Source organism: Carassius carassius, chromosome 34 (assembly GCF_963082965.1).
Source record: "Carassius carassius chromosome 34, fCarCar2.1, whole genome shotgun sequence".
NCBI lineage: Eukaryota > Metazoa > Chordata > Actinopteri > Cypriniformes > Cyprinidae > Carassius > Carassius carassius.
In genome coordinates this window covers 16,022,328-16,044,065 of record NC_081788.1, presented here as the reverse complement: position 1 = coordinate 16,044,065, position 21,738 = coordinate 16,022,328, and the positions used below count along the sequence as shown (strand labels likewise).

General features: G+C 38.1%; 1 protein-coding gene across 3 annotated transcripts; it reads right to left on the bottom strand.

The window, feature by feature from the left end:
- Positions 1–699: 699 nt before the first annotated feature.
- On the bottom strand, positions 700–21,581 carry LOC132114500 (lysine-specific demethylase 5B-B-like). Of its 3 annotated transcripts, none has more exons than XM_059522648.1 (28): positions 21,534–21,581; positions 18,267–18,344; positions 17,682–17,804; positions 17,273–17,443; positions 16,489–16,545; positions 13,830–13,973; positions 13,054–13,147; positions 12,763–12,881; positions 12,252–12,410; positions 11,990–12,109; positions 11,698–11,856; positions 11,397–11,578; positions 10,759–10,921; positions 10,562–10,681; positions 10,217–10,411; positions 9,548–9,729; positions 8,898–9,022; positions 8,272–8,422; positions 7,474–7,588; positions 6,970–7,340; positions 4,897–5,035; positions 4,573–4,752; positions 3,866–4,024; positions 3,306–3,779; positions 3,028–3,121; positions 2,743–2,915; positions 1,594–1,830; positions 700–1,506 (listed from the first exon to the last, which is right to left on the bottom strand). In XM_059522648.1, exons 1-28 carry the CDS (start codon positions 21,564–21,566, stop codon positions 1,372–1,374), a joined length of 4,452 nt encoding a protein of 1,483 aa, XP_059378631.1. In that variant the 5' UTR covers positions 21,567–21,581; the 3' UTR covers positions 700–1,371. The 3 variants fall into 3 exon arrangements, with proteins under 3 accessions (XP_059378631.1, XP_059378629.1, XP_059378630.1); XM_059522646.1 differs by lacking the exon at positions 21,534–21,581 and adding an exon at positions 21,221–21,515; XM_059522647.1 differs by lacking the exons at positions 16,489–16,545; positions 21,534–21,581 and adding an exon at positions 21,221–21,515.
- Between the last annotated feature and the right edge of the window lie 157 nt (positions 21,582–21,738).

The window sequence follows — 21,738 nt, the reverse complement described above, 5'->3', positions numbered from 1 at the left end:
TTACAATAGCAAAGAGTAATAATAATACAAATACAAAATCTGAGTTTTAAGGTTCACATCGACATGAAAATAATGTTGCTAATTAAATTAATTACATTTTAAACCATATTTTTATAAATATTGCATGCAGATGTCAAAATATCATATTGTCTACAAAAGTCTAGATGGAATATGTGCTGAAAAACAAGTGAAATTGACCAGTTTCTGTATCAAAAAAGGCATGCAATTGATAGAAGTTCTACTAAATGGGGAAGAAAAACGAACAGGTTTATAAATGATCTTGTATTATACCAATTTCAAGGGAGGAACTGAAGGTTGAGTGAATCTGTCTCTCTGTGAATGTGAAAATATAAATATTTAAAACTAATAAAAATAGCAAAAGCACAAAGAATTACTAAATCCTAAAATTAAAACTAAATAGTATCTATAATAGTAACCAACTCAAAATATTAATAAATACTACATTAGTATAAATAAAATTAAAACAACACTAATATGTGATTAGTGTACAGAAATCAGAAGCACCAACATACCAGTGATCACCAAAAAAAAAAAAAAAAAAAGGGAAGAGACTTTGTCTGATATTAGAACAAGGAGTTTTATTCCACACTAGAAATTGGGACACTTTAACAAGCTTTTCAAACCTCATACCCTAACACCCCCCCCCCCCTTACCCACCCACCCAAAACGACTTGAGCAGGTTTTGTGGCAGTTCATTACACTCTTCTGTCTGCTACAATCCTGACGTGTGTGTGTGTCTGTTACATATCCTGAATATCTGACCACCATCTCTAAAAGCACCAACACAACTGAGACCACCGAAACTTCCTGAAACTTACAAACAACATTATTGCTCCGATAAATAAAACTAATCTACAAAAGGAAATAAAACGTCACAACGGAGAGAATCCCAGATGCCCGTGTACTGAAACGGCAAGTTTCCAAAAAAATAATTTCTCTGTATTTATTATTTATTGTATTTGGTGAAAACTGTTCGTTTGTCCTGTGTTGTGGCATTTCTGACCGTGCATGCAAAAGAGACGACCCTCGCTGCAATTCACAAGAGCGTCTCTCCTCCACGCCAGAAAGCAACAAACACAAACCCATGCACCTCTATATTCATTCAGCATTTAGCATATTTATTGTTTTAGACAAACACAAACAGTTCGACAGAAGGAAAAAAGCTGTAAAAATACAAAAAAGTGACCAAATAGTATCATTCAGGACAACAGTGTCCAACAAAGAGCAAAATAGCACCGTTGTTACAAAGGTCAGAGGTCATAGGTTAGGGAACGGGGAGGGTCGGTTACACATCCAGGAGAAGGGATGGAGGAGGATAAAGTGGGAGACCAGTTGCCTTCCTCATCGGACTCACTTCCGGCGGCCTGCATTGGTTGTGCTGCAGGTCACACACATGTAATCCTCCTTGGCTGCGAGTTCTGCTGATACACCCACACATATCATATGGAACCAGCGGTTACAGCAGTCACACTGAACCCAGTACACCTGAAACAGAGAGAAACCAGTCAAAACACATTCAAACACACACACACACACACACACACGGTCTATACACTACGTTCACTTGCCCACCTCTTCTCCTTCCGGCTGGAGACAGTTCTCTGCTGGACACTGGGTCATATCCTCTTCAGAGTCTTCTGACTGAGACATGTCTGATGCAGAGACAGATGCCTCTTTCCTCTCTCTCCGCTTCTCTGTACCCATCCGCTGCTTCTTGCTTTTCGGCTTTATCCCTCTATCCCTGATCTCGGTCTCTTCTCTGTTCATTCGCCGCTTGGCTTTCTTTTCTGCTGAAGTGATTGCATCTCCCTGTAGAGAGCAAAGTGGAAGACAGAGAGAAGTAATGAATTGAAATTCCTAAACAAGTTCCTAAACATGAAATTAATACTTTTATTCAGCAAGGATGCATTAAATTGTAAAAAAAAAAAAAAATTTTTTTTAAATGCTGTTCAACAGAAATTTCCATTCAAAGAATCCTGAAAAAACATTGCATCATGATTTCCACACAAAAAACTATGCATTAAATTTCCTTAGGGATTAAATAAAGACACTCTATATTATATATATATATATATATATATATATATATATATAAATCATTAAAGAGTTTAAAACAATCAGTTTAACCAGCCAGCTCCAACATAAATAACAACATCAAAGTCTGTTTAAGCAAGTAGTTTCAAAGTAAAAGACCGTAACAAAATATGTATTAAAATCAAAAAGCAACAGTACAATATAGAACTACTAATTTATTAATACTAATTATACAATACAATATATTTGAAGTGTTATGCAAAATATTTGATTTAATGTACACTGAGGAATCAGGGAACTGATTCACATCTGTAATTCATGCTTTATGGGAGTGGGAAGTTGCTGCTGAGCTCTTTTGCCATGGTTCTCATTTCCATGGTAACAGCAACTTCCTTTTTGATTGGTGGATCCAAGGAGGCGTTCTCTTCAGGAATATGGCTAGTGTTGTGCTTCATCTATCAAAACACGAAGCTGAATTCACACCGACTTTTGGCTCCTACAGAAGCATATAATATTTGCTGATCTTTGAGCTCTGGGTTGGTCTGTCTCAAAGTTCACACATTATGCCCATGGAGAAAACCGATCTTTTTCTTGATTGAACCTGATTGTTCTTTTGAGTTAGTGACTCAATTTTAATCGTTAAATAGGTTAGAAGAAGTGCTGCATGCACAGCCTTGCGCTCCTAACCTCTCTCTGCGGTGGGGAATGTTCTGGTGTGAGGTAGGGTGTGTGTTCTGTGTGGGATGTGTTTGTAGTCGGGGGGCCGGACAGCAGAAATCTGTAGAGCTGCTGGGTCTCGGGGACAGACACCTGCAGGAGCAATCCCTCCACCATCAGTTCCTCCAACTCTGAACTGAGACCTGGAACATAGACACAGCTTCATTACAAAACACAAGCAGTCATCTGCACAGTGATTTTCAGAAAATATGAAAATGCTCTTTGAGTTCGTGTGTATGCGTGAATGATACAGACCTTGGAGAGGGATACAACGCTGCTCTGTGTAAAACACCGACTGTTCTTGCCCAGAAACACCCCAGTCCTGACACTGAGATGGAGATCCACACAGCTGATACAATAAAACAACATCTCTTTATTGACAGGCAGTAAGCAAAAATGACATAACACATTTTTTTTATAATAATATTTATAGAATAAAAAACCAATAATAAAATATAATAAAAATAGCAGACTTCTCGCCCCTTTGAAAACCAGACATCAAACTGCTATCAGTATATGATATGATGTCTAACCTTTCTTTTGTGCCCAGTGGTCCTGTGGCTCTGTGTAGGTGAAGCTCCTCTGCAAACCTGAGAGGTCAGAGAGTGATCATACGAGTCTATGACCTCTCGTGCCCGTCGCTGCCAGCTGACAGTGCGTTCGATCATATAACGTAGAGCATCACCCTCTGGGAGACGCACACGGATCCGCTGCAGTGATGACCACAGGGACTGGATCTTGGCCAGTGAGGGCTTTGTCGATCGGAGACATAATGGACAGAGCCAGGCTTCAGGGTCGAGGGGATCGGAGGGCCCACGTACGCACACACTATGGAAAGCATCTCGACACAGCTCGCACTGCAGCATGGCACCCATGGGTGGTTTCTGACACACACACACTCTGAGAGCTGCACAGTCCGCTGTAGGCAGGAGCTTTGATTCATTAGCTGCACGAAGAGAGCATAGTGACTCCTGCTCTTTTAAACGAACCTCAGCCAGAGTAAACATCTGCAAGAGAGAGAGAGAGTGAATGAGAAAGAGAAGCTTTTCGTTTATCTGACATTATTCTGGAATGTACCGTATGGTGAACTCACAGCAGACGCAGAGTCTTTGCTCTCTGAAAGTGCTCTCTCAACGTCACTCATACTGTCCAGCTTCACAAGCTTCTTCTTCCCTGATGACACACACTCTCCCTTCACCTTCCTCATCTTCTTCTTCAAAGAGCTGCCCACTTCCCACCGGGGACACAAGACCTGCACGAGTGACCAGACCCATGAATTACCTCGACAACAACTATTTATTCAAAAATAAAGTTAATGAATAAATGTCATGACAACATTTGCAGGCTCCATTTCATCTTAAAATCAAAACGAATAAAATATGAAAATAATCTTTGAATAAATTCCATATATATATGGAAACCCCCAATTCTCATTCATTGTGTAATGTTAATAATTAAAATACAAAGATAAATTTTGCTTTTTGCACACATTCAATTATATATAGAGATTCAAATCACACATAGTATTTTATACTATAATCTTCAAATTAACAGTATATAAATATAAAACAATTTTATTTATTTATTTGCATTGCAGTAACAAAGCAATTTTGTTATTTAGTAATTTTGTATTTTTTCTTTTCTAGTTTTCTTTCAATTGAGCAAAATAAAAAAAAACAACAACCCTCAATCACTCCATGGATTTAACACATTTTAGAAGTTAATATTTAAACTTTGTATCTTTTAGAACTAAAAACTGAATATTTCTAATGTTTTTTTATATGTTATGACCAGTCTAACCTCCAACAGCGTGAAAGCAGAGTTTTTGATGAGGAAGGTTTTAGCAGCTGACTCTTTCCAGGCCTGCACCTCTGATACCAGAACCTCCAGCTGGTCCAGAGGCTCCAGACGCACAGGAATAGCATGAGCTCTCAGAACCAGATCAGAGAGTGAGCTGAGAACGAGAGTCTGACCTCCAACCTGCCAGCACAAACAGAAACAAAAGCAATCACAAAACCTGCCATTAACACTGCAGCCAGATATACCTTCAAAAACATTAACATGAGATAGTACACTATCACATATAATGCATACAAACTACATAGTTCAGATAGAGTACTCAACCTGTAAATCCTCAGCTTCCTGGAGCCATTCTTTAGCCCTGTTCACCGTGTCTTGTAGTAGCAGGCAGTTTGGCAGGTATGCTGGTACCCCGTCTACCTGAGTCAACATAGAACTGAGTGTCTCTAAGCTCTCTGGAGGCCTAAAAGAAAAAGTGAAAGCTTTAACAAATGCCACTCAGTTCATTACACAATCACTTTGTGGTGCCTCCTGCAGGTTCTCAGCACGCAGGAATTAATTCAGTCTCTTTAAAAGGCTGCTTTGCATTTCCAAGCCTCCAGTTTGCCCTGTACTGATGCAAATACTCTGTTGTACAAAAGGAACTGGTTTCCTAATTCAGTCATGTATTGGCTATTCAAATTGATCTTGGGTTTTTGTTTTGTACAGTCACTCTAATAGATCTTGTTATGGCTTGAGACCAGAGCTCACGCTGCAATGGCCAATAAGCCTTACATAAGCATCACAATGGTTGATATTGTTAACTAAAATGTATAAAAAATAGTTTTTGTTAATTCAACTGAAATAAAATCTAAAAAGATACCTAAATTTAAATAAAATTAGAAATGTTGACTTGGAAACTAACTGAAATAGAATAATGTTAAGCTGAAATATTCAAATGACAAACTCAAACTGAAATAAAAAGTGAAGCTAAAAAATAAAAAATTACAAAAGCACATGACACTTAAAAAAAAAAGAAAAGAAGACTAAAATATAAAAATAAATAGCATAAAAGTAAAAAAACATACTAAAATAACATTATGTTTGCAGTGTTATTTGCATACAGACGTCACATGATCAGTGTTGGGTAAGTTACTCAAAAAAATAAAGTAATCCACTACAAATGACTAATTGCTTCTTTAAAATTGTAATTTGATTACATTACTGATTACTGTATTTAAAAAGTAATCAGATTACTAATTACTTAACTTGAAAATGAAAGTGAACTTGAAAGTAATCAAACCTAGAAAATACACTACAAAAATAAGCTCATAGTTCTTTCATTAATTTAATAATGACTAAAGAAATACACAAGTAGCCTATTATGTTTATACCCTACACTCCCAATATCTACAAAACATTTTTTGTTTTGTAAAATCAATCAAACAAGCCACTAAAATGAATGAAAATAACCTGAGAAATACAGTATGTCTAAAGAAAGCTTGAAGTGTCTATTATTAAATAAAGTCAGTCATGTCGAAAACATATTCTCTGTTCAGATAATCCGTATTAAACCAACGCGATCTATAGTCTTTCACGTGAGAGTTTAGCTATAATGTGTCTATGCACATCTCGCACATAAGATGATCATCTACGCAAAACCCAGCTTGAGATGCGCGGACATGTAAATGTCCACATCACCTCTGTATACAAAAAAAAAAAAAAGATTTAAGTTCATCTCGGTTACTTTTTGTTTTTGGAAGAAGACGCCTTGTGAGGAATAAGTATTGAATTGTGATGCCGACGTGGCTTAATGCAGCAGACTGAGTCATTTATTTTTTATCTATATTAGGGTTACTATGACATGTACACATTCACTTGTTGAAATTTTCCCAAACTATAATGCCAGACTAAAATATGTGGAGAACAATATTTTGAAATCTTATTCATACACGTGTAACGAGTTATATCCAACTCTGCACATAACTAATTTAGGTTTTCATAAACGTTTTTCTATATCAAAAGGCAGGTTAAATTACTCATCATGTTAGTTTTGTAGACTAAATAAATTGTGCCTTTTATTGACTGATTGTCTTTTAAATGGATGTATACAGTCAAAATAATCCAGGATGCACTCTTGAAGTTAGCTGAGATAGCTTGAGGGTGCAAAGTTGTAATTTAGCCCAACATAATAAAAAATAGGGTGTAAAAATAAACAATACATAAATAAGTTTTCTTCAATACTATTTTAAACATTTATAATATGCCTTAATATTTCAGGAATTGGCTTCATTATATTTGGGGTCTGTGACATCAAAACGTTTTATAACTCCAAAGGGTAAACGCATCTTGGCTCTTGGGTAGATTGGTGGTTGAGTGTTATCTGTGCAAGAGTCTTCATTCAAGTCCTATCCCCACCTGGCCTTCAGCAGTGCCTGAGCTTTCTCTTCCATCTCCTCTGAGACTGTGAGCAGTTCCTGTAGCCGAGCCATTGTGCGCTCGGTGGAGGGATGCGGTGTCAGTCCGACTCCTCGATCGATCAGCCGGCGCATGTTGTCCAGAGAGAGACCGCAGGGGTTTGATACAGGATCCTCTGCCTGCTGAACTCCGGCCAGCCACCGAGTCTGTTCCAAACGCTCCCGTAGCAGCAGCAACTCCGGAAGAAACACGTCAAACTGAGAGCCCTCCTCCAGCAAGGACTCGATCTCGCTGACAGAATGTGCATTCACTTCATCAGAAAGAAGCTTCTCACTGTGCTGCTGGAAATCCTCAATGCTGTTCAGCAGCTCCTGAGAGAGAGTAAATAGTTTGTATGAGCAGTTTAGAGATGAACTGTGGCTCATTAATCTTCAGGAAGATTGCCTGCATCTTAAACGACTGTGTGTGTGTGTGTGTGTGCAGGTGTATGTGTGTGTCAGTCACCTTCAGAAGTGGTGCTTGTGTTAGGCTGCAGGGCAGGTTATAAAGCTGGCGGACAAATGATCTCATTTCCTCCACTGTGAGCTGATTAGGAGAGTTACCTCTGCCTGTGCGGTACCTGCAGACAGACATAAATAAAATGCATGAAAGACAAAATTCACAGACCATGTGTGTTTCGGGCAAACCAAACCAATGTGTGCAGAAAAACAAAGCTCACCACACTGGAAATTCCCCTGAAAATAAGAAAGACACCGAGCTGAAATGTGTAAGAGGTCCTTCTTGAATCTGTTTGCACCATTTTGGTCCAAGTATTTGTATAGATGACTGTCTTTGAGTTGAAATGCACCTAACTGTTTTTTCTGCAATCTGAGCTCTGCCATTTTCAAGACTGCATGTTAAGTGAAAGGGTTTCCACAAAATTGTTTCCAAATAAATATTAAGCAGCACAAATGTTTGAAACATTGATAAGAAGCAAGAAGCACTAATCAGCATTTTAAAATGACTTCTGCAGGATCATTTGACCCTGAACTCTGGAGTAAATTGTTGCTGAAAATGTAGCTTTGCCATCACTGGTATATAATGCATTTTAAAATATATTAAAATAGAAAACCGTTAATTTAAATTGTAATAATATTTCATAATTACTTTTATACTATATTTTGGATTTTAAAAAATGCAGGCTTGGTCAGCATAAGATACTTTTTTTCAAAAGCATTTTATAAATCTTACTAACCCCTAGGTTTTAAACTGTTTTGTAACTGAATCTCGTTCTAGTCTCTTTGTGGTTTTGTGTGCAGGTACCTGGTCTGCCTTTTGCCGTTTAGCAGTTGCTGGGCAACAGACGAGCATTTCTCAGCATCTTGAGTAACCAGCCTTAGCTGACGTAACAGATCATTCTCTGGGAACGACTTCTCATCGGACTCCCCCAGAAGGGCACGAAACACGGTGACATCTACAGCGATAGAGAGAGAGAGGCCAGAAGCAGAAATTAAACTAATGACATAGCACTCAAACATATTTAACTTGAGTAATGTTACATTTTATGACAAAAACACAAAATTATATATAGCGTGGGACTTGATTGTGCATAAAAATTTAGATTGTGAAAGGTGGGCTTAATATTAATATAAGGACAATGTTAATACACTATTTTGCATAGTACTTTTTTCTTATTTATAATATCATACCATAGACTGTGCACTGTGAGATAAGGTACATTTAAGTAAATAAAATGATTTTCTGATTGTCTTCAATTACATAATTTAAAAAAATAATTTATCATCAATTTCATATATTGCGTATATACATAAAGTGTTGATTATAATATGATTATAAACAAGACATACTGAGAGTGGATTCTAATTCAGAACGATGAGAGTATCACTTCTGGAAGTGCTCAGTACTCAATGCTCAATGCTGAAACTCACTGCGTTTCTTGTCAAGCTTTGCTTCCATGAGTTCTGTCACTCTTGCCGCCCACTCATCATAAGACTCCGCCCTCTGCTGCACAGCGTTCATCATCGGGTAAAGGTCATCCAGTGTGAAACGGTAACTGTGTAGTTGAGCATTAAATTGAGTGAAACCAAAGACCCTTTCAAAGAAAATCTTTTCACTCTTTTTTCTTCATATTTTCAAAGAGTAAGCCCCATCTAAATTAATGAGGGAATCCTGAAATCTGCCTGCTGAACTTACAATTAAATTACATATTTCAAATCAGCGACAAAATCTGAAATGAACTGCCCTGTAAATGTTGTTCCTTTTGCTAAAAAAAAGTGTTAAAATGACATCTTTTTCAGGCTAGACCAGACAATGCGCATGTGCTGTCATAAATGCGAGCTTCCAACGGCCGCTGCAGTGACTCAATGACTTTATCAATTAGCAACTGGCTCTTTCATTTAGAAGGAAGGACTATTCCACCATATTGTGTTGCCGTGTCTTCCATTCATAAGCAATAGGAATAAACCGTCTTTGTACATCTATAGTCAAATGAAATAGAAGCCAATCTTTAGATAAGGCCAGCTCTTGTGTCTTGTAGACTGATCATTGAGGAGTACTGAAAGCAGAAGTAGAGACTCACTTGAGTGTGTAGTTGGAGACGGGGCAGGAGCAGAGGTCGTGGGCGTGGTGTAGACACACCTGGACTCCTGGTCTGCAGGGACAGGTGAGAGCAGACAGGTAACAGGTGGTGCGACACTTTACACACTGTCTCTCATCATCTGCCAGCAGGTCGTATTCAAACAACTCAGACTGGATCACCCCCTATTTAAAGAGAGAGAATGTTAACAAATGATCATTTATAGATGAGCAGAAAAAAACTGCATGTATATTATGCACAATGGCACAATCAGACATTACTAGCATCTCAAATCTATTAAAATTACCAATATTACACGTCATCTTGACACACACTTTTATATATTATATATATATTACATATAAATACACACACAGCATTTTGTAGTTAATCTCACAATTAATTGCTAAAATGTGCTTAATAATAAACCAAACACCTTTACATTATATTTCGCTAATGTTAAGTGAGAGGATGATTGTTTTATATTTTATAAACATAAGTAGATAGATCACTGTATTACACCTATAAAGTCCATAAAGTGTGAGGATAATTGCTTTAGTATTGTCTAGTATTACATTGTTTATTTTCTCAGAGGGAAAAGAGTAATGACCACTGCTGAATAAATACACTATAGTGTCATCTCACATACAGGTTTTGCTTGTGTTCTCTCACCATCTTGCGGACTTTGTCCCGCAGTTCTCTCTCCTCTTTGATCATGAGCCGCATGTCCTTCTGTACAGCTGATGCCAGAACCACATCCAGGTTGTCTGCTTTCATGGCCATATTACACACCATCTCATCATGAGAGAACACACAGTAGCGGTGCAGCAGGCGGTAGTGTTCCACACACTGACGCCCCAGTGGCATCTGCAAACCACACAAAGCAGGGGGGGGGGGGATAAACCCACAAACATAATTGTAAAAATTTATATAAATTCAAACCCTCCATATTCAGCTCTGAGACCTATCCAGGAACATCTATATTAATAACACTGTAACAGCAGAATGGATCCGCACCCAGTCCACTGTGCAAAAGTTCACAGCTTCTGCAAAGTTGAAGCCCTGGTTGAAGCCGCTGTGATAGGATCGTGGGAAAGTGATGACGAACTCTCCTGCGCACTGATTTGTTCTGTAAATCTAAGAAATGGAGCATGTTACTTACAGGTACAGATGAGCATGTGACGTGTGATTGCGTGTATAAACATGTTACTCACTGGTACTCCATGGGCCATAAGTGTATTAGGGTTCATGATTGTGACAAGCTGGTGTAGAAGGTCCGGCTGAGACTCAAACAGCTCCGGGGCCAGTTTCTTCATGACTGCTTCCAACTGCTCAGCGGCAAAACCTGGAGCACCGTACCAGGTCTTAGGTTCCCCCCTAAACACATGCAAACATACAAACAGGGTCTTCACACATACAATGATATTTAATCAAAAATACAGTAAAAACAGTAATATTGAAAATAGTTGTGCTGCTTAATACTCTTGTAGAAACTGTGATACATATTTTTCAGCATTATTTGATGAATAGAAAGTTAAAAAAAAACAAAAAAACAAGATAAATATTTTGTAACAATTGTCTTTGTCATTTTAAATCAACGCAATGAATGCATGCTTGCTGAAAAATGTAAAAAAATAATAATAATAATAATACTGAACTGTAGTGTACAAGACAACTTACTAATATCAGTATATTTTGCACTTTTCTATAAAAACACGCTCTCCTTTATAACTGTGTTTTTATTAACATAGAAACCATATTTTAAGCGAAATCATTGTGGGGGACAAAAGTTCAGTCAGTGCACTACCGCACTACTACATGTGCCTTTTTTTTAAGCTTTATCACTTATTACCAGTGCAGGTAGTTGACGGAATAGCTCCAGTGGTCCTCAATGTGCCAGCAGAAAGAGGAGAAGCACATGCCCACATACAGCCACGGCAAAGTCATGCCACAGATATCAGCAGTGACGTGGGTCAGCACTGAGGGTGTCATCATGGCCATGTTATTCAGGTTCCACCCACACTGAAGATACTTCTACACCAATCAATCACAACACAGAAGAACGACATCAGTGATGGAAACAGGATGTACTATGTATGAATAAACAATGGAAATTGTGAGTAACATTTCAAAATCTGTTTTTGCGGTTGTACCTCATCATGTGGCGCAACCTTAAACTTTCCACCCTTGATTGGAAAACCGCTTCCAAACTCTTTTGAGGCAATGTCAGCTCCATATTCCACAGTCACATCCTCCTCAATGGTGCCAACCAACCTCCAAAACTCTTTTTCAACCAATTCAGTGGGCACCATCTACAACAAACACCATATTCACAGGAAAAACAAATCACATCAACAAAGATAAGTTCATATGCTTTAACATTGGATTTGTAAATCTATACTCATGAGAGTCAATGTCAGACACTCAGGAGAGTTTTGTACATACATGAACAGGCATGTTGAAATAATCTGACTTGAAGGAGTCTGCCATTTCCCCAAAGGATTTTAGAGAATAATCCCTGCAAGCTTGCTCGAAGCCAAATGCCTCCTGAGGTTTACTGCACTCCTGCAGAAACACATAAATATTGAGTCAATCAATTGGTTCAGCAGATTAAAGTGTCTAGACATGCAACATTGACTGTTTAAAATCAGTTTCTGCTTTTCCTGACTTTAAATAATGAACAAACACTGTTACTTTGTAAATTCACCTGAGCCAGACACTTAGGGCACCTCCAATCACCTTTAGGAACATCACAGAGGGGCGGGATCAAGCAGAAGGTGTGGTAGCTATCATCACAACCGTCGCATAGCAACAACCGATCCTCATCGTTCCCGTTTCCACACACTAAACACACATACAGGTCCACCTAGAGGAAGACAAACAGCACTATAATAACGGAAGACATGAAAACAAAAAAAATCTACTAAACAATGTATTTGAACACCCCTTTTAGTTATTTAACATTAAGAATGATTATTTTATTTTTTTAAACTACTTAAGTTCACAGTACTCAAATATTGTGTTTTTAAACTTAAAGAGTTTAAGGCAATCTGTTTCCTCAACTGAAATGAATTACATGAACCTGTTGGGTTTTTATATAGTTATATATCATTACATGAGATATACATGACATATTCTGTTTGATAAAACCATCACGAGAGCTGTGACAAAAGCTCAGCAAAACTTAAATTTGAATAAAAAGAGGGAAGGAAACTCACCGTGCTAACTGGAGGAGGGGGGATGTTTTTCTTGTAACGTGATTTGCATTTCTCTGGTTCAGGATTTATCTCTTTTATCTCCACAGGTTCCTGCTTTACCTGTATAGGGAGCTCCCTCTCTAATACACACATACAAATACATTTGTTTATATGAAGACACTGACTTGACTAATAATGCTATGCTAATCACATGTTTGTTTTGCTTTATTGATTAATGTCTAAATATTGGCTAATGAAGACAGGCTAATGATCCGAGTGATGTGAGGTGAGATCCAAAAGTAAGGTTCTTACCTGGTTCAGGCTTGACAACGAATGAACCCATTCTCCTCCTGAGATTGGGCCTGTTCTCACATTCCTCACCTCCCTCTGACTTGACACAGTCAGACTACAGACACAAAAAAAGGAGTTTAAAAAAATATCCATTTAACAATGAGAACAAATGAAACAAATGATTACATGCTACCAACCATTCAAAAGTAAGATCAGTATGCCTGCAAACATTTTTAAATAAATTTATTTTAATCAGCAGGGATACATTAAATTGATCAAAACTGACTGTCAAGGTAAAATGTGTATTTCTCATAAATGCAGTTCTTCTGAACTTTCTATTCAAAGCATCCTGGAAATTAAATTTCTACAAAAATAAAAATAAAATTAAGCAGGACAATGGTTTTTAACATTGATAATAGTATGAAATGTCTATTGAGCACCAAATTACCATATTAGGATATTAATATTGTGACACTGAAGACTGCAGTATTGGCTGCTGTCATGACAGGAATAAATTATATTTCAAAATATATTAAAATAGAAAACGGTTATTTTAAATTATAACAATATTTTACAATGTTACTGTTTTATAGTATTTTTAATCAAATAAATGTAGCCTTGACAAGTGAAAGACTTTTTCTTTTTTTTTTTTTTAATAAAAAGACTTTTGAACAGTGATTTATATCCAAACTGATATACAGTACAGAGCATTAGAAAAACAAACTTGTGCCAAATAGAGGCAGACTGTGATTATAAACATACAATATTTTCGCCCACTTGAGCGTGTTAACATTCACCTCTGTTTTCATCCTCTTGGCTCGTCTAGCAGGTGCGCTCATGTCGCTGGGTTGAACGTGAATGTTTTGTCTCTGTAGCAGGGTGTGGGGTTTATACTCTTTATCTTTGTCATTTCCATCATCCACTGACGCCTTCTGCAGACACTGAAGAAAACAAGGAAAACAACTCAACTGGTTAAATAAGCCCTTCACACTTAAAGTTACTTAACTACAATACTCTCATGTTAAATTACCACAGCACTTAAAGAAGTAGTTTGTCATGTATATGTTTTGCAATTGGTTGTTATACTTTGTTTATATGGAAAATGTAAATAAAGTGAGAAAAAAAGAGGTAGTTTGACATCCCATGGAAAAAAAAAAAAGAGCAGCTTGGATATTCTGCATAGCATCTTGAAAAAAAAAAAACACCCTTTAGAAAATAAATTTTTACAATGCATACTGTAATTCAATAGCAATTTAGGTCTGTTTTTAATCCAGATAGATATTTAAGATTTTGATGTTTTAAGAACTCAATGAAAAGTCAAAGGTCTTTTTTAAGTCACCTCAGGTTTCTCCACACTTCAGAAAATACCTCTAATGCCGCGTTTCCACCGAAATTACCCGGAACATTTGTACCAGGAACTTTTTTCCCAGGATTCATTTAAGCATAATAACAGCTGCAGAAATGTACTTAGTTCAGGGACATGTGTATATACAGCCATTACAATGAAACGAAATATTATATAGACTTGCCTTTTTTATTTTCATTTTAACATATAGATAAATTGAATACAGACCAAAGAAAACCTATTAGATTTACCCCGCAGCTGAATTGTATTTTATGTTTAACCACTAAAGAGACATCAGAGCCAGCGGCACACATCAGAAGGTCTAGCCTAGGTTAGGCTGCTTCTCGGCGGATAGATGATCACTGAGCTCCCGCTGGTCGCGTGGAGCTGACCGTCTCTGAGATCGGCGAAAATAGGCGCTGTCTTTATAAATAAACCACAGATTTGAGTTTTAAACAACTACATTCTCGCCTGAAATACTTTTAAAATTACATTTCATGACAGATTAACAGTAATATTTGAAAATGATCCGAATAAATGGTGTTTGAACTCAACCAATGCCGCGTGAACTCAGATCGCTTTGGCTACTGCAATTTTCCCCTCAGTATATTAACAATAAAACGAAATAGGATATAAAATACCACTGCCTCCTTTCGTTTTCATTTAAACATAATAACAGCTGCAGAAATGTACTTAGTTCAGGGATATGTGTAATGTTATATACAGCCATTGCAATGAAACGAAATATTATATAGACTTGCCTTTTTTATTTTCATTTTAACATATAGATAAATTGAATACAGACCAAAGAAAACCTGTTAGATTTACCCCGCAGCTGAATTATATTTTATGTTTAACCACTAAAGAGACACCAGAGCCAGCGGCACATATCAGAAGGTCTAGCCGAGGAGAGGCTGCTTCTCGGCGGATAGATGATCACTGAGCTCCCGCTGATCGCGTGGAGCTCACCGTCTCCGAGATCGGCGAAACACATTTTTAAATAGGCGCTGTCTTTATAAATAAACCACAGATTTGAGTTTTAAACAACATTCTCGCCTGACATACTTTTAAAATTACATTTCATGACACAATAACAGTAATATTTTGAAAATGCTTATCTGAATAAATGGTGGTTGAACTCAACCAATGCTGCGTGAACTCAACCAATCAGCATGTTTAGCGCCAAAGTCCCGCCCCCGAAAGTTCCGGAACTTTGAAAAAGTACCACCTCGCCAGCAGGGACTTTCTGAGGGGCTTTTTTTTACCCGGAACTTTATTTAGTTCCTGGTTCCTGCGGTGGAAACACACCAAGTACCAGGCCAAAGTCCCTAGTTCCTGGGTAAAGTTCCTGCGGTGGAAACGCGGCTTTAATCACCTTCATCTTTTCCCTCTACCCCAAAGATAATCTGTATTTATGTGTGAATAACCTATTATCCCAGCTATAAAGATTGTGACATCTCTGAGTGCATGCAGAGAGAAATCCTCAACATTCCAGGTTACAAGGAATCTGAACTGTATTACGTCTGCTACCAATATCAGATTACAGATTTACATACAGACAAGAGGATAGAGGGAGGAGAGAGAACAGCTGGAGGTGTAAAGAGATTGGCGTTAACAGAAAGCAGGTCACAGTTTCTGTGGGTTGAGAGGAGGAGTGAGGGGGGAGGGGAGGAAGAAAGGATGCGTCAGATGTCAAAAAGACAAACACATAGAAAGAGCAGTAAGTGCAAACAAAGACGGGAGTAGTAGGAGAAGAATGACAGCAACAGTGTCTTGGCAGGACAGCTGGGGGTTTGGTGAGGGTCAGGACAGGTTGAATACTGTCTGTCAAAGAAACAGTACTTCACTCCCATTTGTCACCCAAACTCAGAAAAAAAAAACAGTTAAAAAAAAAATACACACACATAAAGAGTTTAAAAACTACTATAGTAGTCTAAATACTAATTTTAACATTTAAAAGATTTTCTGAGAGCAGGAGTACATTTCAGCATGGCATTAAGAACCACAGCGAATACTAAATGAAACATTTATTGCCACAGTACCTATAATGAGATCACATCCTGTGCAGATTTAAATAGTCATATTAGGTAATAGGGAAAGCAGAAACATACCTCCTCTAGCCCAGGAGGTGCCACAAAACTTGTCAGTTTGGCTGCAAGGTCAAGAGCCTAACGTAGAAAAGAGCACTGAACATTACAGAGAAACTGCCAGTGATCTTGGGGTCAGAGGTCACAACATCTCTAACAGAGATATTAAGCATTCGGTCAATGGAAAGAAAATTAGTCAGGCTCCAAGATTGTTTCATATTCAAATGCACCTGCATATGATCATTGCCTGTATTAAAAATAATGAAACCTATACATACATTATATACATACATTATATATATATATATATATATATATATATATATAGTAACAGAAATACTGTTAAAATTATTAAATATATTATTTAAATACATATTTAATCCTACTGGTGGATTCTTCCATCTATGAGCGGGAGTGTCAGAGTGTCAAAGTTTATGAATACCATATCGTGCATTTTAGTAATTGATATTGATGATATATTTTCTCTAAAGACAAAAGAAGTCATTTGCGACCACATATAGCAGAGGCTGTGGCACAAAGAGCAGTAACACTAGGAGGACTGGCACACAATCCAGAAAACAAGCAGCTAGAACACAATAAAACACACTTAATAACCACATATTTATAAGCACAGCATACTCAATCAGACTTAAATGTGAAAACTAATACCTCTAACCCTAAAAGCCCAGCTTTAACACTGCAGACCATCTGTAACCAGACTCATAAACCAAACCTCCTGCATGACTGCTAAAAGCTTTATGCAAAGTGTGTGATATATTGATCTGATGCATTTATATGTTAAACTCACCAGCAGGTTTGTCCCAGAATGGAAGAGGTGGTACGGGTACAGGACCCTCTCGTAATGGGCTCTCAGGTGGGACCCTACAGCTTTGCCTGGGGCAAAACCCATTATCATGGCAATCTTCGTCCATCTCCTCTCTCTACAAACTAAATCGAATCCACCCTCCTCTGCAACCAACTGGCAGATTGAGAAAGATTGTTGGACTTCATTGCAAAAACATAATTTAACATAATATTCATCAATACTTGTGTTTCACTTGGTCAAATATAAAGAACTCAGCGGTTATATGAATCACTCTGTGACACATACAGGTATGAGTAAAGGGTTTCAGCTAGAAATATTGAACAAAGTCATAATTTATCAGACAGACTGACTCAGAGTCCAATGAAGAAGCCTAACCAACAGAATCACTCACTCTGTTGAGCTGGTACAGATCGAGGATCTTCCGCTCCACGTGTGGAATTTTGAGTGTGCATCCTTGTAGTTCCCAAAACTTGGCAATCTGGTCCAAGAAGTTGAGTTTAACTCTGGTTTGAGCCTGTGTGTGTGTGAAAAAAAAAAAAACAGAAAATAAGATTCAGCAACATCGTGAATGGTGCATGTTAATTAAAGCATCTCAGAGATGGTGTTACTTTAATATCAGTCACTTCAAAAGGCCCAAATTTTGCTGACAAGACAGTGACCATTGACCTTACGATCCCCCTCGGGTTCACTATGTTAGCGAGGAGATCTCATAGACACAATGGTTTTGACAAAGGTGATAATATATTTGCTATACCCTGACCCTAAACCTAACCCTGTGACAAACCTGTTGATTTCAGTAGATTGATGATTTGACAATGTTTTTCCAAACAGTAAGGAGCAGTTCACAATACCTCACAAATTAGTTTTCAACATGTCTCACTACATTTGTGTACATATTTTAAAATATTGGGCCCTCACAAATATATGCAAGCTTGTACAAAGTATTTTCTAGCTCAAAGCAAAATTGTAAAATTACCTCAAGCTCGTTGAGTCTCTGGATTCGTGGCGTAAAATGAAGTCTGTCAACATCACATGCAAATGGAGGCTGCCAGTCCTAAACACACACACACAAAGCAAACATACAATTAGTAAACTTACATTTCTCATTCTTTTATTGATATATATTTTAAATCGCTTGATTTCTGAGTTTATTTAACTTCCATATGCAATGTCATCATCTTGCAGCAAAATCCAGCTGTGACATCCTACAGGGACTAATGAACCAGTGGTATAGTCCTGTGCATTTTACATATATTTTTTTAGCAAAAAATATTTGGATTAGAAGATGACTGTTTTTTTATGTTACAGATAAGACTTTCATATAGAGTGTACTGGGCACTGATAAATTAAACAGACACACAAAATTATCTACACAATGGCTAGTAAACACACAACACTGCAACATCACATGTTGCCTAAGCCATTTTATTCAGACTACATCAGTGTCTTGTCTTCTTTCACTAAATATTTTCTTTGCATTCATAAATTTAATTGAAAGGATCTGAAACACAACCCTGTACAAATGTGACTGGTGCTCTGTGGTTTGTGGTCTAGAATCTTGTGAATGTATGTCGACAGTGGCTAAAAATGAACAAAAAAAAAAAAACATGTTCACTCACATGCAACCTGCTGTAGACAGCTAAACGGTGGAACTGTGGTTTTTGTTCAGCTTAAATCACCAATATAAAACCCTTTAGTCCAAGTTTAACACATATTCTTTGTCTCCAGCCTCCCATAACCACGTCTCCAGATAAACACAATGTAATTAACAGCTGGATTAAAAGGGACCAGACATTACACTCTTGGAATGAATAACGTGTTACCCTTTCTTAGCCAACAAAGGCACCTCAGGATACAATCACTGCAATTAAAATGAGCTGTAAATCCACCCATTTAAGCCTCAGAATTAAAAATCTGTTTGCTTTCATACATTTATAAAATAGTGTAATTATGTAATCATTGCCTGAAAAAGTTGTATTGAGAACTTAAAGAACTTGCCTCATAACGTACCTATAATGAGACACATAAATGGCATATCGTAAAACACAGTTAGAAATTCTGTACATGAGATCATATAGTTTATCTACCCAGATACATACCGATTTGTGCCCTACATACGAACAATATTCACCACAATCCGTAGTAATTACCTCAGCTACACATAACCCATAAAATGAAGGTAAATTCTGTGCATATTAAGTCCATATCCCACATTATTTCCTTGTTTGCTGTTCAGGCAGCATAGTTACACAAAGACACAAAATGGCCAGATGGTTCATTCGCTCCACAGCTCGCAACATGGAGGACGCGCCCGGCCTGAGGACTTCATCTATCCATCAGGTTCGGGAGCATCTTATGGACCGAACAGAGCCTGTGAATCACTTCACACGGTCTGAATAGTTTAATACGTGTCAGAATCCAGTACGCGTTGGTGTTGGAAAGCAAGAGGCCATTTGGAAAACATGCTCATCTTTAAAACCTTTATGAGATATAGAACCCCACCAAAACACTAATTTTTTGGATATTAAGATACGAAGCCATCGCCCTGTAATGATGCTTGACATGTTTTACCCGTTAATCATCGCTTGTTTAACGTAATTACGCGTTCTCTAATCTGCCACCTCGTGCGTGTATCACGTCACGTAGCTGCGAGTTTAATGGATTTATAAAAGAACCCGGATTCACATCAAAACCAAAGTCATTATCAGATCAGCTAGTGTGACCCAGAGCGCAGAACAGATGGAACAAGAATAGTCAATAAACAAGCACATAGCATTTAAAATTACAAGACCACTAAATATGGCTATAAACGTACAAATGGGTTTAGGGATCTATAAAAATAACTAGTGTGAAATACATGTTCGGTCTGTCAGACACAAAATCATCTTCAGAGATTAATAATTATGATGTGCGTGGCATTGGGCTTGTCTGTTCACTCACATAACCTATAAAACATAAAGAAGCCATCAGAACCACTGGGAACCTCAAACTGGTTTATACAGGTTCGGGAGTTAGGCGCTCGGATTCGGATTAAGGTCGAAGGGCTGAAGCGGATCAATTGGCTAATATGTTAACTATATTTGGTTGCTGGGTATAAAGGGTGATTAATCAATTGCATTATTCTAATCCGCACACAACCACTTCTGTAACAGAATGGATTCGATATGACCAGATTAACTCTATAATGATGGTATAATTCGTTTATTATAAATCTACTCAAAGGCAATAAAAACGATAAACATTTGTTTTAATTTACGAACATATAGTTAATGTGCTAAGGTGAAAATGAAAGGAAGGGTTTATTTCCGCATTAACAGGTATCCTGGTCTCGAGGTTTTTGTCCGTCTGTCTACATTAAATTCTCATTAAAAGTACACTGAACTCATTAAAGGCCTTTTTTATTCAAATGGTGAGGTAATGGTGGGGGTTTCTGTTCGTCAGTGTCACTAAAAATGCAGATGTAACTACCAGTATTAATAATTCGATATACATAATAATAATAATAAAGATAAACAAAATTCTACATCAACGATAAACACTGAAAATCATCAAACGAAACTAAGTAACCTAAACGTGACGTTTAATCCAGCACTAGAACCGAGCCAGGCCGTCAACTACACGCACAGCGACCATAAGGTGACGTTTTCTTGTACAATATTCACATATGCGCGACGTTCGCGGATCCTGAGCGACGTTATTGCGCTCATGAGTCAGAATGTCGGGTCGTGCGGGTCCGAAGGTCGAGCACAGACCCAGCAGAGCGTCGGAAATTCAATTGATATGATGCCTATAGCTGCACACAAAGCGGTTCGGCAATGCTGTCACTGCGCCGCCATGTTGAGACATTTCCCTTTAAACTGAGCTCAGAATCACTCCGCAGATCCGGCCCGGTTCAGCCGGTCCGCTTCAGACCGTCCGCACAGCACTCACCGGCGGCGGTCGAACCTTGCAGATCCCGGTTTTCTCGGCGATGGGTCGGATTTTATTGATAAATGCAAACGGGTCTGCAAATTCCTCCCAACTGGGCTCGAAGACCGGACACTCGGGCGGCGGGGTAAACTCGGCCGGGCCCCGCTGGGTCATCCTGCAGGTCCGGTTCCGGAGCAGAATCGAGTCGCTCAGCGAAGCGGAGACAGAACTTCCTGGGATCCACAACACGGTTTGTCAGTCCGTACTCCTCCAGTCCGGCTAACACTTCAACAAAACGAACAATCAACACTCACGCGCACATACACACACTCACCGTGACGTGACTGCTCTTAGGCGGAGACCACATCCGCTCAAAAAGCTAGAGACGAAGCGAGCGTGTCCACTCATTTCTAGCTTCGAAGAATCACTTTAATGGACAGTTAAGCCGTGATATTTACAGTTGATTGTTGTATTATTTAAACAGCTTGTCTTTTAGATGCACAACGACAACAGCTCGGAAATACCTTGTTATGCGTTTA

Bases quoted from the DNA above. Each gene is read 5' to 3' on its own strand.
- LOC132114500 (XM_059522646.1), bottom strand. From the start codon at position 21,373: ATGACCCAGCGGGGCCCGGCCGAGTTTACCCCGCCGCCCGAGTGTCCG. The intron at 8,423-8,897 runs GTGAGTTTCAGC...CTATCGCTGTAG, and splicing joins AAAGCTTGACAAGAAACGCA to ATGTCACCGTGTTTCGTGCC. The intron at 3,780-3,865 runs GTGAGTTCACCA...TCTCTCTTGCAG, and splicing joins GCAAAGACTCTGCGTCTGCT to ATGTTTACTCTGGCTGAGGT.